This window comes from Sturnira hondurensis, unplaced genomic scaffold (assembly GCF_014824575.4).
Source record: "Sturnira hondurensis isolate 20B ecotype Veracruz unplaced genomic scaffold, ASM1482457v3 Scaffold0021354, whole genome shotgun sequence".
NCBI classification, from domain to species: domain Eukaryota; kingdom Metazoa; phylum Chordata; class Mammalia; order Chiroptera; family Phyllostomidae; genus Sturnira; species Sturnira hondurensis.
In genome coordinates, this window is record NW_028093985.1 from 9,310,222 (window position 1) to 9,327,536 (window position 17,315).

General features: G+C 35.6%; 1 protein-coding gene across 3 annotated transcripts in view; it reads left to right on the forward strand.

Annotated features, from left to right (window-relative positions):
- The window catches only part of XRCC4 (X-ray repair cross complementing 4), a 209,944-nt gene that overhangs the window by 69,993 nt on the left and 122,636 nt on the right, over positions 1–17,315 (forward strand). For all 3 annotated transcript variants that reach the window (XM_037032053.1, XM_037032055.1, XM_037032054.1), the window contains exon 4: positions 10,949–11,115. In XM_037032053.1, coding sequence (XP_036887948.1) covers positions 10,949–11,115 — 167 coding nt within the window. The remainder of the gene's footprint in view (positions 1–10,948; positions 11,116–17,315) is intronic.

Here is a 17,315-nt window from a genome sequence, read left to right on the forward strand (position 1 = left end):
AATTAGTGTAGTTTTGTGTGCATGGTCAGAAATGTTGAAGACTGTTGAGCTGAGCTTTCAGTGCCACCATGCGATCCAAGAAACCCGGTGCGAGGTGAAGAGAGGAATCCTTAGGCCGACTGCATACGGTGGGCGCAGAGGGCGCCAGTCCGTCTCGGGACAGGGGTCGGTCAGAGTGCCAGGAGGGGCGAGTCCCAGGAGGCTGGCGGGTGGACGGTGATTGTTTGATGTGGCAGATGGACTTGAGTTAGGGCATTTGTGCAGCCTTGTTTATAATATCTCCCTCGTTCTCGTTTTCCATCTATTTTATGCTTCCATTTTTAAGTGAATATGTTTCAGATTTACAATTTATTGGAAAATGGTTATTTTTACATAGTTTATTTTTTTGAATTAAGGGTGGTTTTATATATATTTTTTGAAGTTTAGAGGGAAGTTCTTTTAGGATATGCTGATTGGACAACAAAGAATACCTCCTTGAAATTCTTCACCTGAGGACAATTCTAAATTTTAAGTTCTGTTTTCTCAGAAATTGATTTTCATGCACTCCTTCATTTGGAATAGACTTTTACTATTGATCTGAAGAGAGCTTTGTTGTACAGTTTAGGGAGAGTTGCAGATTGGCAAGGAAAAGATGAAGCACAAAACAAGTGCAGGGCTTGCTGACATAAAACGAACAAAACGGACAGTGTGTCATGGGCTGTGGTCTGGATTATCCTTTATTAAGTCAGAACAGTGGGAGCTTGGCATTTTTCTTCTCTGAATCTAAAGACAGGATCGTGTTCATATTGGATCTTCCTTGTCTTTTACACATTTGGTTTTCTGTGTTCTTTTTGGCTTGGGATCTTGGTTAGTGTGCAGTATGAATTTGAGGGAAAAAATCTTCATTTCAGGGTGGAATATTCAAAGTAAGCAGGCGGTGTGTTCATTACTGTGGAAACCAGACAGTAAACAGAATAATTTCCAGAGACTAAGTGATTAAATGCCAACAGGATGTCAGTGATTCTGTTATTCTCTCATAACTTTTGTTTTGCCGTAATTATCGAAATACTTTCTGAAACAATTACATGACTTATATGTTATTTTTTTGCCATGCAAACATTTTTTTCAAGTTTTAGTAGAAAGTCACTTGTTATACTGAATGGGGGAAACTTGAAGATATTCTTGGGTACAGCAGTTATGATGGCTAGAACCTTCTGAACGCGTTCAATTCTCAGGAATTACTTGATAACATTTTTCATATTTGTTACCACTGTATCCACCTGCTTTCTTTTACAGTCTTTTCATGGAAGTGCCTTCTGAAAACCTGTCCATCTCCTTCGATATATAACTCAAAATTTTATATAACACCGGAAGATATTTCTGTTTCTACTGAATCATTTTTTTTTGCACCTGATAATACTTTTGGGTAAACTTGATGAGACCAAAGTTGCTAGAAATTAAATTTGGCTTGACTCTCATTCATGACAGTCCCACTAACCGTATCTTGAAGTAATCCCTGTTGTTTCGTTAAAAACAAAATACAACTTAATTTTCTAATCACTAAGTGTATTAGTTTTCTGTTGTGCCACAAATCATTACAAACTTAGGGGCTTAAAGCACCACCCACCGTCTCAGAGTTTCTATAGGTCAGAAGACCGGCCGTGTCACATCTGGGTTTTCTGCTCAGAGAACCTTATGAGGCTGAAATCAAAGTGTCCACCCAACCGCATTCTCCTCTGGAGCTCAGATTCCTTTTCCAAGCTTGTGTATTTGTTGGCGTCAAGCATTTCCTTGCTGGCTGTTAGCCAAGGGTGGTTCCGTTTTGAAACCCAGCCACATGGAGTTTCCTTCAAGTTGAATCTCTGTTCTTCGTGATGGTCCATTTTAAGGGCTCACTTAATATGTGATCAGGCCCAGCCAGAATAACCTCTCCTTTGTACAGTCTGCTGGGCTGTGTAACCTAACCTAATCACATGAGTGAGCATCTTGTTCTATTCACCAGTTTCCCCCTACATACAAAAGGAGAGGGTTTTATAGGCCTGTATATCGGAGGATGGGAATCTTGAGGGCCATCTGGGAATTCTACCTTCCGTTGAAACACTACAGGCTGTTAGGTATGTCTTCATTCTCTTTTATACGTCTTCCTATGTGTCTGTATTCTTTTCCTCTTGTAGTTTCATTCAAGGAAGATTATACTGTTCCAAGTCCCAATTCCCCCATCCTGGCCTTTCCCACTCCTTTAATTCACACTATCAGACCTGTACTCACTTTCTCAGCTTTACTCTTGTATTTTCATTCCCCCCACCCCGTCCCCTTGCTCCTTCCCTTAAATTTATATGTTCTCCAGTCCTAAATTCTTGTCCCTCAAGTAAACCTGTCTACACTTCCCTATGTTAAAAGTTTAAGTTCACTGTCTTTTTTTGTAGGACTTTCCCAAGCATCTGATCTTCCTTCTTTGGTCCTCCCTCCTACTCTCGTCAATCACCAGAGGAATATTCCTAAAGTGACTCTTAATTACATTGTTCAACTTAAAAAATAATTGAAGTTCATCTGTTTGTGTTTAGCAGAGGACCAGATATGTCCTATGACATGTTATGTTTGACCCTTGTATGTAGAAAGAATTTTAAGCCAGTTTCCAACAGTTAAAACCAGGAGCTTACATTATACCTAAAAATATTATTTCTGGCCTCTTCCGAAAAACTAGAAATATGTGTAATGTGGTCCGCATTTCCACAACAGCAATACATACTATTACCCAGTGATGGCCCTGTAGGTGGGAAATGCTGTCTGTAATTTGCCAGCCCATCAACCTTATTCATTCACTAGCCTGGCCCTTGAAGACAGTTGATGTTGCCAGCCTTCACTAGGGAGTAAAGGCTAAATGTTTTAGCTTGACATTAGTATTTTTTCCGAACTTCATCCCATTCTTTTGAAACCGTGTTGCATTTTAGTTGGATAACTACATTTCAGTTTCTCCTGCCAGATCTCCATAAAGACAGGAAGTATGTTTTGTTTATGCTTTCATTCTCAGCCCCAAACAAAATTTCTAACCCATACTAGAAACTCAGTGAAATTGATTTGAATGGTGCTGAATGTACTTTCATACTGACTTTATGTGTCCATGTAATTGCTCAAAAGACAATACAGACAAAAGTATGTATCTGCTCTCTAGCACTATTGGTAAATCTTTTTTTCGTTCTGTTTAGTATCCTTATAATCGTTACTCTAAACTCTCTATCTGATAAATTGCTTGCTTCTATTTCATCCAGTTTTTCATCTGGAGAATTCTTTTGTTCTTTCATTTAGGATCTGTTTCTTTCCTTCCCATCTTGGTTGTCTCTGTGATTGTTTTTATGTATTAGGTAGATCTGCAAAGACTCTGGTGTAAGCCTTTTTCAGACACTGCTTGTGCCTGGCCACTGTCCACCTGATTGGAACTATGAGCGATCGATGGTATCTGGCTCTCTCTGATATGCCTGTGTGTGTGCAAAAACAACCAGGCTGTACACCAAAGCCGGCTTTTATCAGTGTGGGAGTTGGGCGAGGGTCAGCTGAAGTCTCATAGAGCTCCTAAATATTTGCCTTAGTTGTTAAACTAATTTGTGATATAACCTGAAGCTGTAATTAGCAGCCTGGCTTAAGCTCCACAGGGTGGGGCCGAGTAATTCCTGCAGAAGGGGCTATTGCTGTCCCTCAGGTTGATGTCCTTGGAGAGGAGTGCTCTGCCTGTGAAAGATGGCTTCTGCAGTGTGGGAAATGACTTAGCACAGGAATCTTGGTGGCTGGCTGTTCCTTCAGTTCTCTCCCCAGAGCCACCAAACCCAGAATCTCCCAAGCAACTCAGTTACACTCTGCCCTCCTTCTACTGGAGCCCAGGGTAAGCGGCTGTAGCCAATGAAATGCTTTTCACAGCAGGATGTTATCTTGGTTATTTTCTAGCTTTGGTGCTGTAACCTGGGGAGCCAAGTTTGGGGTTTAGACCCCACACTTGTCAGGGGGAAATCACCCTGCCTCTGAAATATCCCTTTGGACCTTCGGCTGCTGCCTGTGACTGCACCTCCAGCCCTTTTGTGCTGCCTCCGAACTCCCTACCAGTTTTCTTGTGGTGAAGTGGTTTCTTTTGTCTTTCCATGGCTATAAGGCTTCTCTCCAGCTAGTGACAAGTTGGTTATTCAGGATGGCTTTTCTACAACAGGTCTAATTCTAGACGGGTCCTTGGAGGAGGTTGGTGTGGCTTCCACTTACTCCTTTGCCATCTTCTGTGTGTCCCTAAATCGTGCTGTGGGGCTTTTAGGGTGGTCTTCCCTGTATACTTGAAAACATACTTCCTGGTGTATTTTAGTTCTGTCTTTCAGAAATGCCATATTGAACATTAAAAAAAAATCTTACTCTTCTTTTTTCCATACAAGTGTTTTTGCATGAATTTGGAACTACCTACGCATGTTAACAAGAATCATAGGTAGTTGTGGGCAATGTGAGGAAAGTCATCTAATCCATGACAGGGTGGTTCCTCTGTGTTACTTACTGATGAGATGATAGCAGTGGAAGTGTTAGTGTCATTGCTCTTTTTTCTCTGTCAGTTAAATTGTGAACAACTTCTCTTTTTGATCCTGTTTTTGTGTTCATATAGGTGCAAAACATTCTGGATTGTTTTCTTTTTCCATGGCAGCTCATAGTGATAGCATGAGCTGTCTGGAAGAAATTGGTTTGTGCATATATTCCAACTTATTTGTAACACTCTGCTTTTATTTTTAGATACTGTTCTAGTAGTTATTTGTTTTGTTATTTATAATTTTCAGTCCACAATCATGAAAAAAATTAGGGTGAATAAAAGTAGTTCTTCAAGTATAAAGGACACATGGGCAATAACTAAGCGTGGGGGGTGGAAATGGGAGGGAGGTGGGGAGCACGGGGCGGGGGGTGGGCAGGGCTGGGAATATAAGACAAAACTACTTGAACAAGAATTAAATTAAAAAAGATATAAACTTAAAAAAAAGTAGTTCTTATCCTGTTCATATATTTTCAATTTATTTTTATTGAAATGGCCCAAGAATGGATAACCAGGGCACAGTGGGGGAACTTAGGGAATTGGTTATCTTCAGGATATAACCATAGACTCCGTAAAGCTGTTATGTTACCTGCATTAGATTTTTTTTTCAGAAAACACAATCCATAGAATACATATATATTGTATGTAAACAACAGTATATATATTTATAAATATAAAAAGTTATTCACTCACACAATTATGTTGCCTGAGAAAACTCACTATCTGCCATTGGACTCTGGAGATTCAGGGAAGCCTGTGATAATGGTTCAAAGGCTTCATTGCTAGAGAGCTGATGGTGTAGAATTCCTGTCCGGGTCAGAAGACCTAAGAGCCAGGAGTGCAGAGGGCAGGAGAAGACTTGTGTTTCAATCAGCCCAACTTGTCAGACAGAGAGTGAATTCAATTTTCCTCTGCCTTTTTGTTCTATTCTGTCCCTCACCTGGTTGGCTGATGGCCACCTAGATTGGGGAAAGGAATCTGTTTTACTCAGCCCACCTATGTAAATGCTGCTCTCTTCTAGAAGCACTTTCATAGACACACTCAGAGTAGTGTTTGCACAGCTGGCTGGGATCCAGTGACCCAGTAAAGCAGGCACATAAAATTAAACATTACACTAGCTACAGCCAGTATAGAAATTGAGAGTCTGATTACGGTCTGTATATTGATATCTTGACTACTATTTCATGTTGCTCCTATTATCCTGAAAATGTGCTTATCTACTGGTATTCTGACATTGATGTACTTGTGAAAAATATTGAATATGATATGAATGAGTACCTTTTTTATAATGCTTCTTGCACTATATAATGTGTTATTCTTTGTAAGTCTCTTTGTGGGTAGGGACATTGCTTTATTTCTTGTATCTTTGATGCATATATTAGTATTTGGTGAAATTTTTCTCAAAAATGTTCACTGAATTGAAATGATAAGACTGAGCAATTCTTTTGACTATATAGTAGTTAGGTTGGACAATGGTATTATTCCAAGTTTTTGATGTTCAAAAATAAAGGTCACAGATTATTGATAAAGGAGCCTAATCTAGACTTTAATATTTATCACATGTATATCTTGTTTTGGAATTTAAGCACCAAGAATGTGGATAACATTACCAAAAAAAGAAAATTTCAAATTTAGGGCCTTTTGAAATATATTATGTTTTTCTTCGTATTATTAGCTTCAGCTAAAAAAAAGATGCACATAAGAAGAAAAAGATGTATTAAGAAAAACCAAAATTCTAACCTGATTGCCAGTCTTTGATATGCAATTTCAGTGTAGAAAATGGCTATTAAAACCAATTTAATTGTTACATGTAACAACCTTAAAATGTAAGGTAGACTTTGAATGTAGACTCATTAAACACAGTTGTTGAAAATGAAAATCTCAGTTAAATGTAACTAAATAAATAGGAATTTATTTTGAGGTAGCTATTCCAATATATATTCAACTCCATAAAAATCTCTATATTATAGAGTCAAATTGGTCAGATTTCTTAAGATCATTGAGAGAAAATATATACAGATGACCTTTGAAGATTGAGGTATATTAGGAATATCCATATAAATGAGGGAACTTTGGTCAGGGGAAGGAAAAGACAGAATGGAAAATAACCTATTTGGCCTCCCAATAATGCTTCCGTTCTACTTCTTGTAAGATTAATGTGTGGTGAAATGGAATACTAGCTCTGTCCACTTTAGGAAAACCCCTTAACCTTGTGGGAACCGTCTTATATTTATTTGCTTGAAAACAACACTTTGACCCTGGCTGGGTAGCTCAGTTGGTTGGACCGTTGTCTGTATCCACCAAGGTTGTAGGTTCAGTCACCAGTCAGGGCACATACAAGAAGCAACCAATGAATGCATAAACAACAACAAATTGATGCTTCTTTCTTGCTCTCATCCTCTCCGCTCCCCTCAAAAACAAACAGAAGAAAAAAAACCCACACTTTCTTGGTAATTCTGAGGGGACACAGAATGTGACTATTGCAGGCACTTAATACATAGATCTCTTTGGGAAGAGTTTAGATCAAGTCATTTCAAAAGCAGTCAGCCATCCCCTTTCATACTAGAACCTTGTATGGTCTTCATTGGCTTTTGCATTGGTCCAGTTAGCAGTACTTGGGCAGCGAATTTGTGTTAATCTAATGTGTAAATTTGTAATAGCTTGCCATGTACTTGTGGAGGTTTACTTATCCAGCTTAAAAATTAAATAATCCTTGCCAAAAAAGAGCTCTATGCATGACAGACACACAGGCATCATGACCTTTTTAAATTTATAACCAAACACTAATATATAAAATTAGGATAATTTTAAAGAGTTTATGTTACATTATTTTCTGAACTGATTCATTAAGGGGAATGCTTTTTTCTCTCTTAATATATTGTCACAACGACAGCAAGTGCCAAAGCATTTCTAATAGTTGCACATAAATCCTTTATCTGACCTTTTGAGTCATGTAAAGAAAAATTATCCCTTAAGAATTTTATTAAATATTCATTTTGCATCTAATGTTGTTTCTCCATGGTACTTTTCATATAACTGTGTATCTCAGTGTATTTTGTATTTTCAAAATGCTACTCTGTCTACCACTGTTCCCTCACTTTAGTTTTAGGATCCATCACTTAGCACCCCATCAAATGAACTGGGATTACTACATTGTCAAAATACAATAACTGCTATACTATTTGGACATTTTTGGCAATGGGTAGGAATTCTCATTTGAGATTGCTTCATAAGGAAGAGTTCGCAGGAGTAAAACTCTAATATGCCAAAACAGTTGATTTTTTTTGGACTTCATTGAAACTAAGTTTCTGGTTTTAATATTTACTAACAGCAAGGTACTGGTAGTCTATGTAACAGGCCTTATTTACATAGTTACCACCAAACACCTGGTATTTTGTGCATTAATGGCATTATTTCATTGAAAACAATGATTTTAGTCCTGAAGTATTTTACCATTTTACTCTGGCTACATTTACACTTTTAGCTTTTTTTTTTCACCTTTAGCTTTTCTTTTTCACTTTTAGCTTTTTAATAATGAAAATTTATGGTTGTGGTGTTGTAGCTTGCATTGATTTTTTGGAAACTAATTTATTAACCTTGTAGACTGTACAAAACTACTACCCTTTTGCATTTTTGTAAAGCAGGTATTCTATAATATATGCTTTCTTTTAAAAAAAAAAGGCTTTATTTACTTTTTTAGAGAGAGGGGAAGAGGGGAGAAAGAGAGGGAGAAAATCATCAATGTGTGGTTGCCTCTTGCATACCCTCAGCTGGGGAAATGGCCTGCAACCCAGTCATGTGCTCTGACTGGGAATCGAACCAGTGACCCTTTGGTTCGCAGGTTGGCACTCAATCTACTGAGCCACACCAGCCAGTGCTGCTCTCTCTAATGTAGCGTGTCTTGTACATATACACGGTAGAAACTGAAGAAAGGATATTTAATTGAATTTGAAGTTTTCATGTAGATTTCAACAGAATTTTTTGACTACATTTCACATGACCCTTACAGTCTTTTTTTGTCTTAGATTCAGAGCTCAAAATCTGAATTTATTTCTATAGCCTCACAGAGACTTACATATAACTGACATAATATCTAAAACATAATGAATGCTCTGTAAGTATTACTTATTATTAGAAAATGTTATGTTATAATTTGGTTTATTTCATAACACTGGTGGAACATATTCTCTGAATATGCCTATTATTTTGAAGATATTAATTCATTGATTTCTGGCATCTAGAATTGCTATAGAAGTGCAGCGCCATTTTGATTCTTGATCATTCACATGTAGCCTGTTTCATTACTCTGGAATGTTTTAGGATTCTATTTATTGTCCTAAGGGTTCCAAAATTTAATTATGCTATGTCTTGGTATGAGTCCTCTTTTAATCCAGTGTGCTGGGAACTGAGTAGGCCTTTTGTATCTGAAAATTTAAATCTTTTATTTCATGCTTTTTTTCTTACACTTTTAAAATTCGTTCTCCATTTTGTTTTCTCTTTTAGCTAGTTCTGGTCTGTGAATTTTGGCTGAAATTGCCTGACATTATTTTAACTGAATGAATAATAATTATTAGAATTTTTCCAAGCCTTTTTTTTTGGTAAACATTGTTCAAATTGTTTAATTGCTGTTACATGTATAAGCCTAATACAACTAGGTACTCATTGAAATAAAGAACAGTTTTTTTTCTAATCTGTTTTCTTATTTTGTCAAGAAACAAGAGGAGGTAAGATAAAACAAATGAAAGGATCAAACAGACAGATGTGCTTAGGTTGAAACACACACACACTTTTTTTTCTGGTTACACAAGTAATATTCAGTCCTCTGAAACCGGCCTGTAGTACTAAAGAATATAAATATTCTTTGAATAAATATTCTTTGAATATAAATATTCAAACAAAGTATGTTTTGTTTTTATTTAGATTTTAAGCTAAATAAATGTTTCTCAACACTAGGGACCATCTGTATTTAAGCCTTTTGTCAGGGTTTCTGTAATATTAAGTAAGACTTTTCTTTTGGAAAATTTAAAGAAAATAATTAAACATAATTTATACAGAAAAGTTTACTCTCTGGGGTTAAACATACAAATGATTCTAATTTATAGGAATTAACTGAAATGTTGTATAAAATTCCACTCAGATTTCAAACATTGGATTTTTATTTTAGTACCTTTTAGTTTTCTTTTGAATTAATTAATGGGGATTTGTCTCAGAATTATCCACCACTGTTTAAATATTTCTCAATCTGTATATACCATACTTATAGTAATGCTCATTTTATAGCCAGACATTTGGGAAATGTTCTAATTAGAGAAATGCCATAATGGAAATTACTGATCTAGGAGGCTAAAACACAATGTAAAAAACCTCTCAGTTTTACTCTCAATTCTGCTATCAATGCCACGAGAATCTCCCTTCAGAATTACATGTCCTTTTGGAGAAACTAGTAGTTTCTCTTACTGGTTGTGTAGTTGGGATACTTTCCTATGTCAGTAAATAGCATAACGGCATAGCAGAGTTGAGTCCTTCAGTGCATTAGATAACCACTCTGAACCTTGGTTTGTAGTCTGTAAAATGCATGATAGTTCCACTGCCATGATGATGAGTTTATATTTGGGCTTTGCTTGAGTCACAAGATATGACAGCTAAAATAATAATTTATTTTAAAAATCTTACTGGTTGCTACAATAATTATAATTTTGATAGTAAGGATAAGTGTAATTATTATTAATTACCGTGTTAGTATCTTTACCTACCAAATGACAACCTTTGTTCCCTTCAGAATTCCATAACTATAAATAAAACTAGATTTTACTATATTATTTTAAAGTGCCCACTAGAAGAGGAATTAAGATTATGCAAAAGTGCTCAAGCTTGAAAACTGACATTATTGTTTATAATATGTAGTAATAAACTGTTGGTTTTTGATGCTGTGTGGTGTCTCCAGGTTTATCAGTTTCCTAAAACCCTACAGTTCTTATTACCACATTTTGCTCTTCCTTCAGAAATAACATAGTTTATGTCAATTATTCCATTTTACCATCAGTATTAACAGAAACTAATTAGCATTAAAAATCCTAATGTGTAATTCTTTTTCTTAATCTGAGCAGAGACACTTAAGTGAGGTTGTAGCAAACAGATGGTAATATGCTTATATGGTGTTTATGTTGCTTTCTTTTCTGCCAGAGGTGTGAGAGTGATTTACAACCTACAATGATTATTCTTAGGTTATATTTTGACCTATATAATTAACTTTAGTAAGAAATTAGAAAGTTGCTCAGTTATTTTGTTCGCTCTGTATCTGGTAAGTGTACTCTATTTGAATCAGACTTTTTCCCATTCGAGTAAATTATGCATATTTTAAATTGAGCCGCTCAATTTTGATATTCTCCCAAAGCTAATCATGTTTTTCTTTCATCCTAGTTCAGACTTGGGTCCTTCAATCTAGAGAAAGTTGCAAGCCCAGCTGAGGTCATTAGAGAACTCATTTGTGACTGCCTGGACACCATTGCAGAAAACCGTGCCAGAAATGAACACCTGCAGAAAGAAAATGAAAGGCTTCTGAGAGATTGGAATGATGTTCAAGGACGGTGTGTGCATGATGTGTTATACAAACACAAAGCTCTCTTCACATCGTTGTAGCATTGAGTTAATGATTTGTAAATTTGTAATGTAGACTAGTGTGTATTTAAAATAAGTCCATCATTAATTATACCTTTACTTAATATAATTAAACCAAATTACTGGTCACTATTGTACATGATAATATACATTAACACTTTTAGGTCATTAGTATTTGGTTGTACCAGCAAACTTATAAACAATAAGGAGTAACTGGGCAATGAGAATCAGGATTGATTAATATTAATCAAAGTTTAGGAAGTTGATATTTATAAGGATTACTTTAGCTTAAATTACAGTATTAATAGTGAATAAATAGAGACATGAAATGTAAATATGTGCAATTTATTATTTGGAATCATTATATAAATGGCAACTATTTCAAATGATGTGTGTTTTGGCTCCTAATACTTATTTTTCCTGATTGATTGCAAATTCATACTACCAACGCTTTTAAAAGGTGAGGTAATTGTGACTACTGGAAAAGGCATTTGAAAGCCTTTTATTTTTCCGATTTTACCTCTTATTTTTTAAACAATGAAGAGGAAGGTCATTTATTTTATTAATTACGAATTTTCTGAAGTATTTCATAATCTAGGCTGGCCCAAAGTTTAGCCTGTGTTATTCTATTATGGAAAAGATTTTTGAAGGAAATAAAATGTATGTTGTGAACATTATATTTCTACAGAGACATATATAGTATAGTATGCATATGTTTATACATCTTTATCTTGAAACATCTGAATTATGTGGAATGCATATAATAGTTATAATTATTGTTACTATATCCAGTGTGTCTAGTAGATTTTTAAAATTTTCATTAAAACCAGTAGTATCTCTAAAAGATAAGAATATTTTTCTAGCCCTGGCTGGTGTAGCTCAATGGATTGAGCACAGACTGCAAACCAAAGTGTCGCTGGTTCGATTCCCAGTAAGGACAAATGCCTGGGTTGCAGGCCATGGTCCCCAGTGGGGGCCATGTGAGAGGCAACCACACCTTGATGTTTCTCTCTCTCTCTTTCTCCCTCCCTTCCTCTTTCTAAAAATAAATAAATAAAAACTTTAAAAAAAATATTTTCTACTTAGGGTCTTTTTAAGGCAGCCATTGAGATTGTTTTTACGGACATTAGTTAAGTATATATATGGGGGACAGAAGTGAGTGAAGGGTTTTATCAATATGTGTATAGAAAACGAGATTGACTAAAAGAAAATTTTTGTATTTATTCATTCATATTAATTAATGCAAGACACATAAAATTAAGTTTTAATGCCTAATCATATTAGGCTCTCAGTTACTACATTAAGAAAATAGTTCTCCTTTTGTTCTGAATCAGTTGTGTCTTCAGTCATATAAACATAGTGAAACCAAATGAAATATATATAAATACTAGGATACCATACAGAGAAATAAGTTAATTTTTCTCTTTAACTTCTATTTTATTCATGTTTGAATTGATATCAAATATCTGTTAGAATGCGTGTTTTGGGGTTTGCTTATATGTGAAATAAATCAAATTAAAGGAGATGTACTGTGTTTGTGATAAGCCATTATATTTAAAACTCAAAATACCCTCAGGATGATAGAAAATTTGATTCACAAATTGCCCACAGATATGCAGACTGAGTACTTGGTACTTGAACAAATTGCTTTAAAATGTCTGCCAGAGGTTGAAGGAGGTTATCTCATCGGCATTCAACACCACTGCCGTAGAATGGAAAGCAGCAGGGAGCAAAGATGAGAAAATGTGCCCTGGTGTTAATGTGTGAGGAGTACATTATAGTGTGTGGTCCACAGATGCTTGATTTGCTATTTCTGAACTGTACAGAAAGTGCCGCTGTGTTTTTGTGGCAAATGGTTTTCTATTTGGTCAAAAGCTCAGTGATGTATCTTATCACCTGTCTTACTGTGCTCTGGTTATTCTTTTTTTGTAAATACTGGACCAGACATCTTCTTCAGAGGCTGAGGGTATGTGCTATTGAGGCGACACTGCAAACTGAGAGGGAAGGGAGTCCAGTCTAGAGAATTCTAGGTTCGTAATTATATATCAGATGTTAGATTAGTAACTTTCATTTACAAAGTGTGGCTAAGGAGGTTTACAGTTGTGAGTACATGAAACACAGATTTTATTCTTGAATTATTGTTTATTAATTATTGTATTATTTCCCATACAAACAACTGTAAACCTACTTTTGCACCGCCCCCATATTTTCCAAATTTGGGCTTTTCTTTTTCTATCAAAGGAGAAAAAAGCTATTTTAAGAAGCTGTAACTATACCTTGGTCATGGCCAAGCAGTACTGCCGAACCTTCCTTTGTGCTCCCTTTCAACAGCCTTACTAAACTAGAAAATGAGCAAAGGATCTGCAGCTCCAGCTTCCATGAGGTGAGTATTGGGTTGGCCAAAAAGTGTGTATGGTTTTTCCTGATGTCAAGTGATGTCTCAATTTGAGTGCTATCAACTTCAACTGGCCTACTCAACCACGGAACATCGTCCAGTAAGAAATCTCTAGCACCAAACTTTGATAACCACTTTTGAAACATTAAGTCAGTCATTGCACCTTCTCCATTTACTGTACAAATCTTTTTTTGCATTTCATTTGTGTTTTTATCTTTCTTGAAATAATAAAGATATTGCTTATTTTCTTCCTTAAAATGGCTACACAAAATTCACTAATTTTGATAGTTGTTTTTTTTTAATGTGCACTGGTATGACAGCTGTCACAATACAATCTAACAAAATTGCCTCAAATGAAGTTAGAGATAACTAAGTGCTACTAGAGCCATCCTATAGGAAAAAAAATGAACTTTTTGGCCAACCCAATAGTACTGATGAGGAGTCTTTAGAGAGATTAGAAATGGGACATGCACATACTGAATTAAGTCACTGAAGACATGAAAACAGAGGCTTGTTAGTTGGGGCCATCACATTAGATCTGGTCACAGTTCAGTTTTCTGGATGAGCCCTGATTTCTTTTATATCAGTGTTCATATATGATCCAATCATTTCTTCCCCATTATTGTTCCAGACAGTATACCTGGGGGAGGGTAAGGAGGAGGAGCATAAAATAGGTGCAGAGAATTTTCTTATAAGCTTGGTAGATAGGTCTCAAATCTATTTAATATACAATAGGATATTATATAAGCAAAAACCCAAATCATTTACATATGCGCTTGTATCATGAAAAATGTTCATGATAAGAAGAGAAATATGAAGTACCAAAAGTAATAATAATATCCATTTTTTTGCAAAATATATCTTTAGATAGAAACTGTCTAGAAGGAGAAAGTGAAATTTTAATACTCTACATCTGGAATTATATATTACATTTTACTTTCTTTTCAGGGTATTTTGCATGTATATAGGTATTTTAATATGCACTGTTATTATAATCAGAACCAACTCTAAAGCTATTGTCATTTGGGATGACAGTGGAGCATCAATGAAGCTGGAATAAGGCCTGAGGAATTACAGTATGATTAAAAGAATGAGCTTTAATGTGTAGACAATATATTTGTTTACAGTTATTTTTATTTACTTTTTTAATAATTGTGGTCTTAGCTCCATTTTGAACAAATAACATTACTAGATTAATTTAATTTTGTATAGTTTTAATAGATAAAACTTCGAAATATTATAGTAAATCCTTAGGTTATTAGCTGTATTTATTTCACTGTTTTTTCCTATTTAATTAACTCTTATGTTCCATGTTACTGAATAGGCCTTTTGTTTGCAATGAGACATCACATTAGAAACTCTCCAGTTTTGTTCTCATTGTAGTTATTAAACCTGTAATTTGAGGCAGTGTTCATCAGATTGAATTGGGTTCTAACATACATTGAATCATTAGAATAGAAGAAACCTTGAAAGCTCTTCTATAAGAGCTTTTTGCCTTTAAGCTAGTATCATATTATATCAGGATGAATTCAGTCTGATTTTTCAAAACCTCAAGAGATAGATTCAGCTTCCCTTGGTAGCCCCTTACAGTGTTTAGAATAGCCACAGTCAGAAAATTCTTCCTTCCATCTATTGGTAATCTAAGTCCTTCATGGTGTAGTTGAAGGCCATTTCCTCTTGTGCTATCCCCAGAAAAGATGAGGAGCAGCTGTTTACCATCTTCTTCAGTACTTAAGTCTTATTAAATCTCTTTATCACTGATTTTTTCCAGTTCTTTTTAGCCTTCTTTGTCCTCTGAACTCTATTCATATTTTTTTTTTTGCTGTACAACTGTGACCTGAATATAAATTTGACCAGAGCTGATTGTAAATATAAGGATTACTATACAAAGTACCATATGTTCACATTTATGTATCTGTTGTTTCGTTTGGGGTTATTTAATCTATGGTTTTACTTTGGATGTTATATCTGCATGAAATTGCTTTGTTTCTGCTCTTCTTCTTGTTTTTTATTTTTCACTTGCTATGCTTACAATCTTTGTTTTTCCACCCAGAAATATTTTATTTTGAATATTCAGTATTTTTCATGTTTAGTTATCCTTTTAATTGTTTTTAAAAAATTACTATCTTTTGGTCTGAGTTCCTAGATACTGCAGTCCTGTTACTAATTGAACTTAACATACTGTTCTGTTTTCCTAGTCATCATTGAAAGGATGAAGCATCACTTATGTCTTGCCTGTTTAAAGTGATTGATGGTTTTATCAGGCTTGAGCTTTGCCTTGGAGATGATTCTTGGACTAAGGGTGGTCTGATCTACTTGTATTTGTGTTCTCCTTTAGTGTCACTAAACTTAGCAGTGAATCCCATGTCTTTCCTCCACTGAATGTCCTGCTTACTAACAGCTGTTTAGTTCTTGGGGCAGAGGGTTGGCAGGAGTCAAGTGATATGGAAAGCATGGTAATACAATGCCATAAGGGAGCATTGGCATTAGGTATGGCTTATGGGAAATTGTAGGTACCTTTTAGTAACTGAATAGCAAATAAAAGGATAGCATTCTCTGAATTTGTTTATAAATTGATAATTAAGAGTAAATTTATTTCTTGAAACTGTTCACAGTAATACTCTGTCCCAGCTAACTCCCACTTCCCAGCTTTGTCTAGAAAATGTTATCCAGTTAGATGATCAGAAATTTAGTTGTAACAAAGTCCTAAAATTTTGCTAAACCTGCCCTGGCTGGCGTAGCTCAGTGGATTGAGCGCGGGCCTGCGAACCAGGACGATCGCGGTTCGATTCCCATTCAGGGCACATGCCTGGGTTGCAAACCGGTTCCTTGCAGGCTAACTACCAGCAGGGGATGCACAAAAGGCAACCATACATTGATGTTTCTCTCCCTCTCTCCTTCCCCTCTAAAAATAAATAAATAAATAAATATCTTAAAAAAAAAAAAATTTGCTAAACCCAAGCAAGTGTAACTCAGAGGATGCCATTCATTCTGTGGAGTTCGCTCTCCTACTACAGCAATGTTGTTGTCTTTGATAGTGTGGTCGTGACACTGAGTATTTAGATGAACAAAATTTTAGACAAATTATATGCTATTTCATTTTTAATTCATATTGATAAGTGCGCATACTCTTTCAATCAAGTATCATCACAGTGTTTTGTATGGATATTAAATATATTTAAATAATATAAAGTACTTATTGATTACCACTCTTAAAATTTATGTAATTAATTATGACATACGAGATTTTTTTAAAAGATTTTATTTATTTATCTTTAGAGGGGAAGAGAAGGAGAGAGGGAGAGAAACATCAATGTATGGTTGCCCCCTGTGCATCCCTTGCTGGGAACTGGCCTGCAACCCAGGCATGTGCCCTGACTGGGTAATCGAACCGCAATCATCTGGTTCGCAGGCCCACGCTCAATCCACTGAGCTACACCAGCAAGGGCTTGACATACGAGATTTTTATAAGTACCAGGCGCTATTCGACTGTGTCACCCACTGGAGCTCCAACATGCAAGAATTCTTAGTGTGCCTGTTTATAATTGATTTTAATTTTAGGTTTAAAATATTTCATTATTATATACTCAGATATTTTAATGGTATGTATGTTCTTTTTATCTTTTTAAAATTTTTGTTATTGTTTTACATTACAAAAGAGTAGAAGAAAATGGGAAATAATATTCACATAACACTTTACCTCTGAACTACAACTGCAGTGACATGTTTCTGCGTAAAATAAGCCATCGGTGCTGGCAGCTCTTCAACTTTAGC